Source organism: Panulirus ornatus, chromosome 22, assembly GCF_036320965.1.
Source record: "Panulirus ornatus isolate Po-2019 chromosome 22, ASM3632096v1, whole genome shotgun sequence".
Lineage (NCBI taxonomy): Eukaryota > Metazoa > Arthropoda > Malacostraca > Decapoda > Palinuridae > Panulirus > Panulirus ornatus.
The window spans coordinates 16,070,586-16,083,200 of NC_092245.1; the positions used below are offsets into that span (position 1 = coordinate 16,070,586).

The 12,615-nt window shown below is 44.0% G+C and overlaps 1 protein-coding gene and 1 long non-coding RNA gene across 17 annotated transcripts in view; one reads left to right on the forward strand and one right to left on the reverse strand.

The window, feature by feature from the left end:
• Positions 1 to 12,615, forward strand: part of LOC139756572 (homeotic protein ultrabithorax-like) — an 821,256-nt gene that overhangs the window by 682,436 nt on the left and 126,205 nt on the right. Inside the window, exons 1-2 of one of the 15 annotated variants that reach the window (XM_071676187.1) lie at positions 7,325 to 7,821; positions 10,876 to 11,670. The exons of 12 other annotated variants lie outside the window; for them this stretch is intronic. In XM_071676187.1, the coding sequence (XP_071532288.1) occupies positions 11,662 to 11,670 (9 nt within the window). In that variant the 5' untranslated portion in view covers positions 7,325 to 7,821; positions 10,876 to 11,661. Of the gene's footprint in view, positions 1 to 7,324; positions 7,822 to 10,875; positions 11,671 to 12,615 lie in introns of those variants that run through there. 2 more of the 15 variants (XM_071676190.1, XM_071676196.1) reach the window with 2 other exon arrangements.
• Positions 1 to 12,615, reverse strand: part of LOC139756573 (uncharacterized) — a 117,989-nt gene that overhangs the window by 79,001 nt on the left and 26,373 nt on the right. The window lies entirely within an intron of this gene.

Below are 12,615 nucleotides of genomic sequence, written 5' to 3' on the forward strand. Positions count from 1 at the left end.
CTTCCCCTCTCACAATGGACACCCCTTGGCTCCCCTTCTCTTTCACCCGTCTCTTTCCTCCTCCCCTTCCCCCCCGAAACCCCACTTTTGGGCTCCCTCCCTCCCTCCCTCCTTCTCTCCCTCGCTCGCTTCCCTCCCTCCCGACCTCTGGCTGGCGAGCACCCAGAGAACAGCAGCTGAGGTTGTGTTGCCTCCAACTCGATCCCTGACTCTTTTATTCTCTTTTTCTCTTTTTTTCTTTTTTTTTCAACCCCTCAACTTATCACTCACCCCCTCCACCTTCCTTCTCGTTACTCTCACACCACCAACTCTCTCTCTCTCTCTCTCTCTCTCTCTCTCTCTCTCTCTCTCTCTCTCTCTCTCTCTCTCTCTCTCTCTCTCTCTCTCTCTCTCTCTCTCTCTCTCTCTCACATTTTCCGTCACAGCTGTAACGACAGTAGTTCGTCTATGGTCTATCGTCAGCACGAACTCACGAGATGGACATGGCAGTGGTAGAAATGGGTTGGATCTTGATACATTCACTTGCTCATCAAGGCTGCCCCTCCTCCTCCTCCTCCTCCTACTCTCTCTCTCTCTCTCTCTCTCTCTCTCTCTCTCTCTCTCTCTCTCTCTCTCTCTCTCTCTCTCTCTCTCTCTCTCTCTCTCTCTCTCTCTCCAAGCCCTCCCCGGGCTAGAGACCCCAGTAGGTGGTCTTTCTCCCCTCCCATCCCCACTCCCCGCTCCCTACACACTCCCACCCCCCACTCTGACGTTGTAGGATAGAAGTTTTATGAATTAGTGCGTCAGGCCAAACAATGGAGAGGCGGCGGACGATAGGCAGGACAAAGCAGATGGTCTCGCCCGTTGACTCCAAAGTTTCGAAATGTAAAAAAAAGAAAAAAAGAGAGAAAAAAAAGGATCTTTTTTTCTTTGTAGCATAATCACAAAGTATCATAAGTTCATTCCGAAGTGACAGCTTGAAGTGACGTGGCTTGATTTCCTATCAGAATGTTCCATATTTATGCACCACTTTCTTTTCTGATAATGAATACATCCAACTGCTAATATCATTCCAAGGATTAACAAAATTTAAGGATTAGTTCGTGATGTATCAGGAGAATTTATGACAAAATCAAATTGCATTCACGTCCTTATACGCCACATTGATCATCCCAGATTGCAAAAAAAAAAAGATAACTCAATTCTTAAATGAGAAAAAGGTTCTCAAACCACACTGTAGGGGGTCTGAAGGGTGGAAGGAGGAATGGGAGGAGGAGAACCATCCGTTATACGGAGGCAAAGGACCCAGATGCCTCCCTTGTTGCACGCCACCGCCACCACCCCCGTTGCAGTACCCATAGGAAGAGGAGCTTGTGTGTGTGTCTGTGTGGCTTCTGCCCCCGTGAAATGACCTTTTCCACGGACTGCACTCACCAATGCCAAGTCCTTTAGGGAGCTGGAGAGCCTCTGTCACATAATACTTGTTTTAATTACTTGCACGAGTTGTCTGTTGCAGCAGCGGTAGGTGCGAGTAGAATTGGACGCTGGTAGAGGGGGAGGCGGGTTCGTTCCCTTGGGTCGGCGCTGGAGTGATGGCTGTGCGTTTGTTAACTGTCAGGGTATTTTTGACAACACCATCCTTTCTGCAATATGTACATACAACTGTATGATTGTTTTCTATGAGCATATATATATATATATATATATATATATATATATATATATATATATATATATATATATATATATATATATATATATATATATATATATATATTCATATATGCATCAATACATACTTTCACACATACACGCAGGCTCTCCAGTCATCATGACTATAAATCAACCAGTTACTCTCCTTTTGCGAGACGTACACAACACGGAACCAAATACAGAAAATGGTTAGTTATGAAGCACTGGTCCTGTGGAATGGTTTGCAAGGGATCCCTATTAATTAGCACCCTGGTCGCTGACGGAGCTATCAATCAGTTCGGCTTCATTGCTGTGGTTTATATTCTATCTTCATTTTGACCATCTGTTTCTTAGCAAAAGAGTACGTACATCTCTTCAAAAGGACTGATGTTAAGTAAACCCTTTAATTTGGTGTCCAGTCTCATTCAAGGGTGTGCTTAGAGAACCTCTTTTGAACCGCATGTGGTTCCCATGGCAAGTGGTATGTCTCCTTACCTCGTTTCAAGGTGGATGAAGTAACCAATATAATTCTTTGGTGCAAATTACTCTTTCCACTGAGGAATTACACACTCATGTCTCTCATTCATTTGCATACTTAGTTATCCATTAGCGTCAGTTTTCACTAAGGATTCATTGTTGCATAATGCATCAAAGGCTGTGTCGTTTATGGCATTTATAAAACAAAAAACGCTTTTAAGAATGATCAATTCGATACAATTTCTTTATAATTCATTTAGAGTGAGAATGGTAGAGTGTAAACCCTTGAGTCCAACGATACGATCCTCAAATACCCTTAAGGGCTGGGTCAAAGGCCAGGTCATTACACCTAAAGTCGTACAGTCTTGCTGAAGAGGTCGTGTCGTTGTGTTCAAGGACTTAAGAATGGCTGAGGGAAGAGTCGTTTGTCACCTGCATTAGTTCAGTGATGCTTCGGGGAGTCTTTTCCCTGCCGCGAACCCTTGCTTCGTGTCTCTTTCTATCTTGCGGTTTTCCAAAGCCTTCCAATCATCCTTCCCCACACTTTCCAGGGTGTCCACCCCCCTCTATACCCCCTTCATCTTCCAGTTGTCTTGCTGTGTCACTGACACCAGATATTGGCCCAGTTCCTCAGCGTTTCATCAAGGATATACACACATACAGCGGTGATGTCTCGATCCATTCGGTCTTATACCTCAATTAAAAAAGAAAGTTATCGTTCAGTCTTTCTTAGAAGTAGTCTTCCTCGTGGATAGAAAAGTCTATCCTTGATATCCATCTAGGCTTCCATCTCTTCCTCCCCCATCTCTCTCTCTCTTTCCCTCTCTCCCTCTCCAAGACTCACCCACCCTCCCTCCTCTCCCTCGTGGTGCCAGTCTGCTCTTCATCGAGTCCCTCGGTAGTACGATCGTATGCAAGGGGTCTGTCGGGTGCATTACGGGTTTCACTGTAATTTTCACGGCGTAATAACACAGTCAACCCGCTGGATGATTTAACACGTGGTCAGGGCGGAGAGGAGTGCTAACTGCTCCTCCTTGTCAGTGCTCTGGTGTTATGAATGGGTTAGAGGCGCATAATTCCAGGTTGGAGCACCGCGAACAGCGTCCTCTCTGGCCAGACCTTGACAATAAGAAACACACCCCTGACGAATCTAGCGATTACACCGACTCTCCCCCCTCGGCTTAGATAGAGCTCAGCCACACTCTCCCTTTGAGGCGAGGGCTGAACGCTTTGGGTAAGAGATTTTGAACCTTCGGGAACCATTGGCGAGGGGTCTGATTCTCTCTATTATTGGGGGGGTGGTGGTGTTAGTGGGGGGTACCGGACAGGATTAGAATCTGGCGGTGGCGGCGGTGGACGCTGGCTAAAGCTGATAAAGTGTCACTCCGATATTGTGCGAGGGGTGAGTCTGTGTGAGGCTGTGATGTCCTGATGAGTTATTGTGTCGCGGAGGAGGAGGAGGAGGAGGAGGAGGAGAGACAGCAGCAGGAGCAAAGCGGTGGCAACAGCAGCAGCAGCGGTAGCGGCAGCAGCCGCCGCCAGCTCGGAGAGCGGCTGCTGCGCTGCTGTTGGCTCCCCTGTATTTGATCAAGGGATCTCGCTGTTTGGTCCCCGGCTGGGATCTTCTCCTCCCTGTCTGCCTGTCTGTCTGTCTGTCTGTCTGTCTGATTGTCTGTCTGACTATCTCTTTGCTTACTAGTCTCTCTCTCTCTTCTTCTTTGTCATAGGTACTCGCTGGGAGATAGATGGGGATGTTCTCTTGACCGAAGGGGATTAAAAGATATGTTGTTAACGCTACGTGCTAGCTCTTCCTAACTGCAAAAATCTTGTAGGTACTGGTAGATATTCTCTCTCTCTCTCTCTCTCTCTCTCTCTCTCTCTCTCTCTCTCTCTCTCTCTCTCTCTGCTATTTCGAGGGAAACTTCAGCCTTAATTTCAACCCTACATGGCAAGGATATATATATATATATATATATATATATATATATATATATATATATATATATATATATATATATATATATATAGTTTCTATTTTCTTATCTCTCTATCTATCTATATAATCTATCTATCTTTGTATCTATCTATCCATAGTTGGCTCAAGTAGTGTCGATACTTAATCATGCAGATTTCGATAACATCTCCCAAGGAAATCACGCCAATGTGAATTTCAAAAGCTACTGTGTCTAAGTATTAAGGGAATATTTGTGTGGTAGAAGAAAAAAAAATAGATGTAATACACTTGAATAAAATCTTTGAATGATACATAAACGAAGAAAAATGAACTAAAAAACATAGATAATCAGTAAAGAATGAGAGACAAAATAGAAATTAAGTTATCTCCTGTGCAATAAAGAAATAAACGAAATTAATCTCAATTGCTGCGAGTATATTTGGTTTTGCACCATATTTAGTAAAGGAAAATATGTTATCATATTCTGCGAAAAGTACTCGAAAATTATTACCCCATTTTCAACAGGAAAAAAAAATTCCCTTTCAAAAATAACAATCCCCCATGAGAAGTGCCTCCCCTTTGAGGTAGTGCCCCCCTTTGTGGTAGTGCCCCCCTTTAAGGTAATGCCCCCTTTTGAGGTAGTGCACCCCCCTTTGAGATAGTGCACCCCCTTGAGGTAGTGCCTCCTTCAGACAGTGCCCCCCCTGAGGCAGTGCCCCTCCTCCCAGAGGCAGTGGCCTTACTTTGCACATTGTCTGAGGCCACTTAAATCTCTCTCTCTCTCAAGGTCCCCCTTACATCCCCGCCCACCCCCGCAATTGTCGACGCTGGGTAATGTTGCAGATCCACTTGTCCTTATCAGGGTCAAGTAACCAGATCGTTTGTAGAGTGCAATGCATCACTCAGTTATTGCTATTATCATCTGCTTATTGCAGAGGGTGTGTGTGCGTGTGTGTGTGTCTGTGTGTGTGTGTGTGTGTGTGTGTGTGTATGTGTGTGTGTGTGTGTAGACTTGGGAGCGAGGGTGGAGAAAGAGAGAGAGAGAGGGGAGAGAGAGGAGAGGAAGAGGGTTGGAAATGGGTTTGCGTTGGTCGTATGGCGTGGGATGGATCAAAGAGCTGATTGTGGCGAGTGGATTCGTGGGTAGATGTATGGAGGAGGGTGTTAGGACGTGTTGGGAATAGGTCTTAGAAGGTGTTGGTGGCTCACGGTGATGGGCTCTGACTTTGGAGGGCGGTGATGATGTGTTTGTGTGTGTGTGTGTGTGTGTGGGTGTGGGTAGGCTGGTGTTTGGTCAAGAGAAACGTCTCTCTTGTTTTCCTGTCTGTGTGGCAAGAAAGATGGAATGACACGTATGCTTGAAGATAAGCCAGTCAGTCAATGCTTTATAAATCAGGGAGTTCACGAGGTATTTAACCCTGGAAATGCAGAGGAGTGGTAAGTGGTCATGACTTAAACATATCTTTTTTTCTGTCCTCATTCTTGTTTTTCATCAAAATTTTTGTCCATCGCTGGTGGGTAAAATGTCATCAAGAATATCTTCCTCTATTCAGCTATTTTCTCAGCTATTTTCTAGAGTTGCAACTATATCTATGCTCATACATAAAGAGACACGTTACCTGAGGGTTTAACCTTTAAGCAATATAGATTTATCTAACTGAATTTCACACTTCCTTTCTCTCTCTCTCTCTCTCTCTCTCTCTCTCTCTCTCTCTCTCTCTCTCTCTCTCTCTCTCTCTCTCTCTCTCTCTCTCAGAGCTTCAAAGATTGATCACTGCTACGTCTTGACGCATCCATATCTGTCCACAAAGAAGGGCAGATTGTGATGTTATTACGATATAGATCACAGACATCGTACATTGCTTGAAGTCCTTAGACGATTAGATGGGATGCGTCAGTGCGCCTAATTTGAAGGTCGTGGTACGAACGTGTGAATAGGGAGACCCTGTTCACATGGCGAGGGGGTGGCGTTGCCTGCGCTCACGAATGAAGAGCTTCACTGACGATTCCCACAGGAAGTTCTTATTCAGGAAATTTGTCATGCATTAAATTACGGTGTAGGTGTGTGGTGTGTGTGTGTGTGTGTGTGTGTGTGTGTGTGTGTGTGTGTGTGTGTGTGTGTGTGTTTGTGTGTGTGTGTGTGTGTGTGTGAGGATCGAGCCTTTGAAGGAAAATCCTCACTTGCCATCTTTCTCTGTTCCTTCTTTTGGAAAAGTAGAAATTGTAGGGGAGGATTTCCAGGCCCCCCGCTCTCTCCCTTTTTAGTCGCCTTTTACGGCACACAGGGAATACGTGGGAAGAGTTCTTTCTCCCCTATCCCCAGGGATAACACACACACACACACACACACACACACACACACACACATACATATATGTATACATGTGTGTGTGTGTGTGTGTGTGTGTGTGTGTGTGTGTGTATCATCTTTAACTTATGGTTTTACTTATCAGTGAATACTCTTTGGGTTAGAATCATGTAGACACTGTATATAGACTGATCAGAACAGCATTGATTGTTGAATTCATTTACGTCGAGCTGAAGTGTTGGGTGCATGAAGTAGAAGACTCTATAGGTGCACGTGAAGCGCGTACTTGTGACTGCGTGTGTATGGCTAGTGTTAAGGGGGACGAGTGTGTGTGCATGAGAGAGAGAGAGAGAGAGAGAGAGAGAGAGAGAGAGAGAGAGAGAGGGCTGATCGGCCCGCCCCGCCAAACCTTCCCGTAACGACGATTGGTCGGCTGCGGTCACGTGACTCACCCGCGAAATACTCAAAAAATATCAACCCAGCCGCCATTGGCATGGCTGCTGATTGTTGTACCAGCACGCCGGGCTTCGCTAACGAGGTCGAGTGGCTGGGTGTATATGCAACGAGAAGGTGGGCATGACACACCCCCCCTGCGACCCCCTTTCCCTTACACACACACACACCTAAAGGGAAGGTTACCATCGCCACCACCATTATCCAGACCCCTTAACCCCATACCGCCTCTTCAACTTAATTAGCGGGCAGATGAAGTGGAAGGTTTTGTCGTAATTTTACGAGCGCCCGGCTCATAAAACGCGGTAGTCCATGGCCATGTTTTGACAGGGGAGGAACAGGACGGTTGAACAGGCCTACGTTAAGGGGGGGGGGGGGCACGTGTAGCCTCCTCCTGGCCGCAGGGTCATGGCTGGTTAGCTGGCTAGACGGGTTCTTGGCCTATCGAAGTCTTGGCTGGGGGTGGAGTAGTTACCCACTTGACGGGGTATTGGTGCCAGAGAGGTAATGACGGAGGCGGAGGCAGAGGCGGAGGAGGAGGAGGAGGAGAAGGCAGAGTAGTGAAGGTGCTGGCTGGCTTGGCCAGGCTAGGCCAGGCCAGGCCAGGCCAGCAGGCCAGGCAGGGAGGAGGGTGATGTAGTCTCCGGTAGGACGGCCCCCGTGGTAGTGGGAGCGGCGCGGCCCAGTATGTCCTCACCGCCCGCCCCGCGCGCACCCACGCCTCGTAACCGCCACCCGGGCCACGCACCGGGCCAGTCGCTAGCGTGGTGCCCCTCAGTGAACACAACGCCACTCAGTGTCCAGTGAGTGCCAGTATCTCAATACGACCCTAACCATTAAACCCGAGGCTTTGGAATCTTGGTGCCTACGCTACGAGGAGTACACGCACACTACGACGTCGCCGCTTGGATTTACTTTACCACCGTCCATCGGCTGAAGAGAAGGAAACCAGCACATTGTAAGCAACCGTAGCTTGAAGACTTGCCTCCACTTCAGCACTTAAAAAAAAAAAAAATAAGAGCATTTCCGAAGCACATCTTCTGGTGAAGTTCTTCCTCCCCTGCTATGGCTTTCAAAGCTTGTCCAGCGAGTGATAGCCAAGAAAAGCCTGACCTCTGAGTAATGCACAGGAAAATTGAGACAAAAGTGACGCCATTTCACAGTCACTCAACCTAAATTGAATCCATTTAGGGGGCGAAGTGGCGGACATTTGTTCACATATCCCAGCGTCTCAAGGGGGCGATGGGCCCCGATTCTTGTTTATCCAATTCTCTTCACGTGGAAAACGATATCGAAAACCTGATTTTTGCTCATGTTTGAAGTTATTTTAGGAAATTGTAAGAAACCTGTTTTTCTGAAGATTTTTTCCCCCAACACTGTATATATCATTTACTTTAAAACATTGTCACTGTACTCCCATTTACCGTCAGTCTGTTTAAGGGATTTTTTCTCCAAGGTTCCGTTAGATTATCTTTGCAATTTAATCTTAGAATCGTAAACATATAATTGTATACTTGAAAATGATCTTGATGCATCGATAAATTTCGAATGACACGACACTTAGTATATTTATCAGTGTCAGGACGATTTTACTTCCGGATTGGATTCAAGTGTACTTATGAATTTAAGTGAGGCACTTAAGGGGAAATTCAGTGTATATAAGAGTAAGTGTACACCATGATTCATTCGCTTTTCGTATGAATATACGTGAGACCGACGTCTGTTTCGTGTACCTGTCAGTGTGCATATACATCCATGAATATGCATTATCCATGTATGGTGTACACATATGAGCCCCTTTATTCATTAGTGAAAAAAAAGGAGAAATAATGATCATGGAAATAAAACGTAACTGGCGGACGAGTGACGTATGGGGAACCCACACACAGACCTACTCCCCATGTGGATGACACTGCGGGAGGGGCGTTGCCCTTATGAATCCCCACTACCTTATGTTGCCTCACGAGTATGTATATATGGAGCACAGCCGGGTCCCCTGTACGGTCAAGCGGAGCTGTCTGTCAAGGGTGGTAGAGGGGGAGGGAAACGATCAAAGTAGAGGACGTAAGGGAGGTGCTACGTGATTTGCTCCCGTTTCTCTCCTTATCTGTGTTCCCTCACATACCTGGCTCGGTGCTAACCAAGGAACGTGAGAATGAGCCGTTCTATGACTGCTTCTACATCTTCGAGTAATTACCTATTTGTGCTGTACGGGGAAGGAGTTTTACACTCTAGGGGGCCCCATCACTCGAACATTCTCTACTACCTTTATTAGCAATGTTGGTCTGTGTGTGTGTGTGTGTGTGCGTGTGTGTGTGTGTGTGTGTGTGTGTGTATGTGTGTGTGTGTGTTTATCCTGGTGAGGGTAAGAAGTCACTCGTTATGTTCATGGCTCCGCATATGAATAACTTTATGCCCTTCAGTTGTCATCAATTTGTTCTTGTAACGACCCCTGTCGAAGAACAGTGATTTTAATGACCGTTCACTTGTTACTGATGTTGACGTCATACTTCACATGATTATATATATATATATATATATATATATATATATATATATATATATATATATATATATATATATATATATATGAGTAATGTTACATGTCTGTGTTCCATCAAAGATGATGGAATAATCCCTTAAGCAAAGATTACAAGGCTATACACACACACACTGTCTCCTTACAATTAAACCACCTCAGCTCATCAAATCACTCTCCATCTATAATTAGTGGCCATTAATCCTCGAGATAAGCTCCCGGAGCTTTGCGAGAGAGAGAGAGAGAGAGAGAGAGAGAGAGAGAGAGAGAGAGAGAGAGAGAGAGAGAGAGAGAGAGAGAGAGAGAGAGAGAGAGTGTGTGTGTAGCACCTGAAGCAGTGACTGATTGACGACACGAGTCCATGCAGTTTAACATACCCCCACAGGGGTGCAACGGAGGTACTGGGGCGCTGCCGGGTTATTTGTTAAGAGGGAAGGCTGGAGGAGGCGTTGGTTAAGCTTGGCTAAGGATGCCTGAGGGGGGAACCTTATGAGTGTCAGAAGGCAGTGGCTCGCATGCTATCCTACCGCCGCTGCCCTTCCTGCCCTTGCCACCAGACTCCAGTATATATATATATATATATATATATATATATATATATATATATATATATATATATATATATATATATATATATATATATATATATATATATGTGTGTGTGTGTGTGTGTATGTAGTCTTACACATATGTTCACGTACATATCAATTACGTTCGTGTCCCACAAAATCAATTCCCTTTCAACGCAGGCATTATTCATATGCATACGAATGTAAATTACATGTATCAGCAACTTCCTTCGCCAAGCCAGTAAGGTGAGCCAAGGCCGCTAGCCACAAGCGAATCCTGAGGTGCGTGTGTGTGTGTGTGTGTGTGTGTGTGTGTGTGTGTGTGTCTAGATCCACAACAGTACGTCATCTGTACTCAGGAGGAAGTAGTACAGCAGGAGGAGGCTCGGAAGGTCGTCGTCTCGCTCCCGCTGGCGATTTAATACGTCAGACCCTCTCTCTCTCTCTCTCTCTCTCTCTCTCTCTCTCTCTCTCTCTCTCTCTCTCTCTCTCGCCATCTTCCTATGTGCTAGACCGCTATTAATGACGTAAGTGCCATGGTTGGTAATAGGGCATAACGTCTTTATTGCTAGAACCCTGATTGCCGGGGGACGCCCACCGCACTATTTTTCACCGACTAAAGGGAGATGGATGCATCAACCCAGCGTCTTATGTTTATATGTTATATAAACCTCTCTTTTTATAAGCAAACTATAAGGGATATATATATATATATATATATATATATATATATATATATATATATATATATATATATATATATATATATATATATATATATATATATATATATATATATAGATATATATAATTCTACTCTTTCATTACATCCATTCTTTACAATGATCTAAGATCACACATAAACACATTGTATTATGTATGTCGAAACCAATTTTTTTTTCAGAATATCTTATACCATATTCCAATGAGTTATAAAGTGGTGTAGGTTATCTCACTACTCAAACACGTACTTTCGTCCATTTGGTGAATGAACTGAGGGATCTCAAGCTAACCTTTGGTTGAAATTAAGAGGAAAAAAAAAGGGAATTCCATTGTGGTATGTTAATCCGTGTCACCCTGTTGGAAAAGAGGATACTCAAATAGATCTCATCACTAAACTCGATCAATTTTGCACTTTCTATCGGAAAAGTTTTAATAGTTTTTGGTATAGAAACACTGAAAGAGACTTTGGTATTCCGTCTCAGTACAAAGTAGCAGAAAATACAAAAATGAGAACTAAGAACTGGAAAATTATTCTCTCAAAGTGACTCTTATCTTAAATCCAAAGTGTATATCAAAAGTGACTCTAATTGTGATACCACAGTGGCCTCTATAACCATTCCAAAAAAATCTTGTAATCTTGGCCCAAAAGCGGCATTCTCAATTGGGATCCAACGAAAGTAGTTTCCAAAAGTGGCCCATAATTGTGATCCCAAAGTGGCCCCGATCTGTCGTCCCAAAGTGGCCTCTAATCACTTTACCAAAGTGGATTCCGAAAGTGTACCCATCGTGCATCCCAACCTTGTGACTAATCACTCGTGGACCTTCGGTGGACGGAGATAATACATCTACAGAGGAGGTAGTCTCCTTGTCATGCACGTCAGGAAATGCCATGCAATTATGTGGAAAACGCTTTCGTAATCTCACCAAGATCCCAGCTGTCCACTCGCTGCCTCTACGAATGTGAAAGATGGAAGTCGTAAGTAGGATAATTAAAAAGACTAGAGAAAAAAAAATATATGAATATATATCTCGCTCTTGCGCTTGATTGTTCAGTGTTGCAGTGTGTCTATTATTTTCCTACCTAGTGGGTGAGGGCAAGCAAGCAGGCTTTTATAGTCTATATATGTATATACATATATGTCTTTTGTTGCGGATGGCATAGCATTACAAAGTGGCTTTTGTGGTCTATGTGGCATAGCATCCAGCTATTGTGTCTTGTGTTTCGGCTGTGCTGCTATGATAGCATGTAGCTCCTAGTATTTAGTTTTCTAGCAGCATATTTTGCTCTATATATATATATATATATATATATATATATATATATATATATATATATATATATATATATATATATATATATATATATATATAAATATCATCTAAGCTTAAGTAGCTGTTAAAGCATGTTCAACAAAACCTCAAAATTCACTGAGAAAAGAATTAATGTCCTGTATGTTCCTTTATTAATCCAGTATCAATTTTACTCCCCTCACTGATTTCAATCTAGATGTTTGAATATGCTAAATAACCCAGTGGTACATGTTGCATTAATGGGCAATAAATGGGCGAACCTCACCCTTACAGACAACATTAAGATGGACGATTAAGTCACTCTCACTGGTTGGTGTAGGGTGTGGAGAAATGTCTTTCTCTTGTTACAAAGAATTAGACTAAGATTTCGATACGTGAGTACGGAAAGCCATAGAGTTTTTTTTTTTTTTGTCATAGATTTCACAGGTGTCCTCGAACCCTTTCGTTTTATGTGATGTGGAGGTTACTTCTTATCTTTTATCTTTGGCAGTTGGTTGAGAATGCAGCTTGCGAGTTGTGGTGCTTGAGGCTTTTGTTTGAGATTGGTGCTTGTGGGTGAGGGTGTTAGCATGTTATAAGGTCTTCAGTCCTGATGGTTCTGTTTGGATGA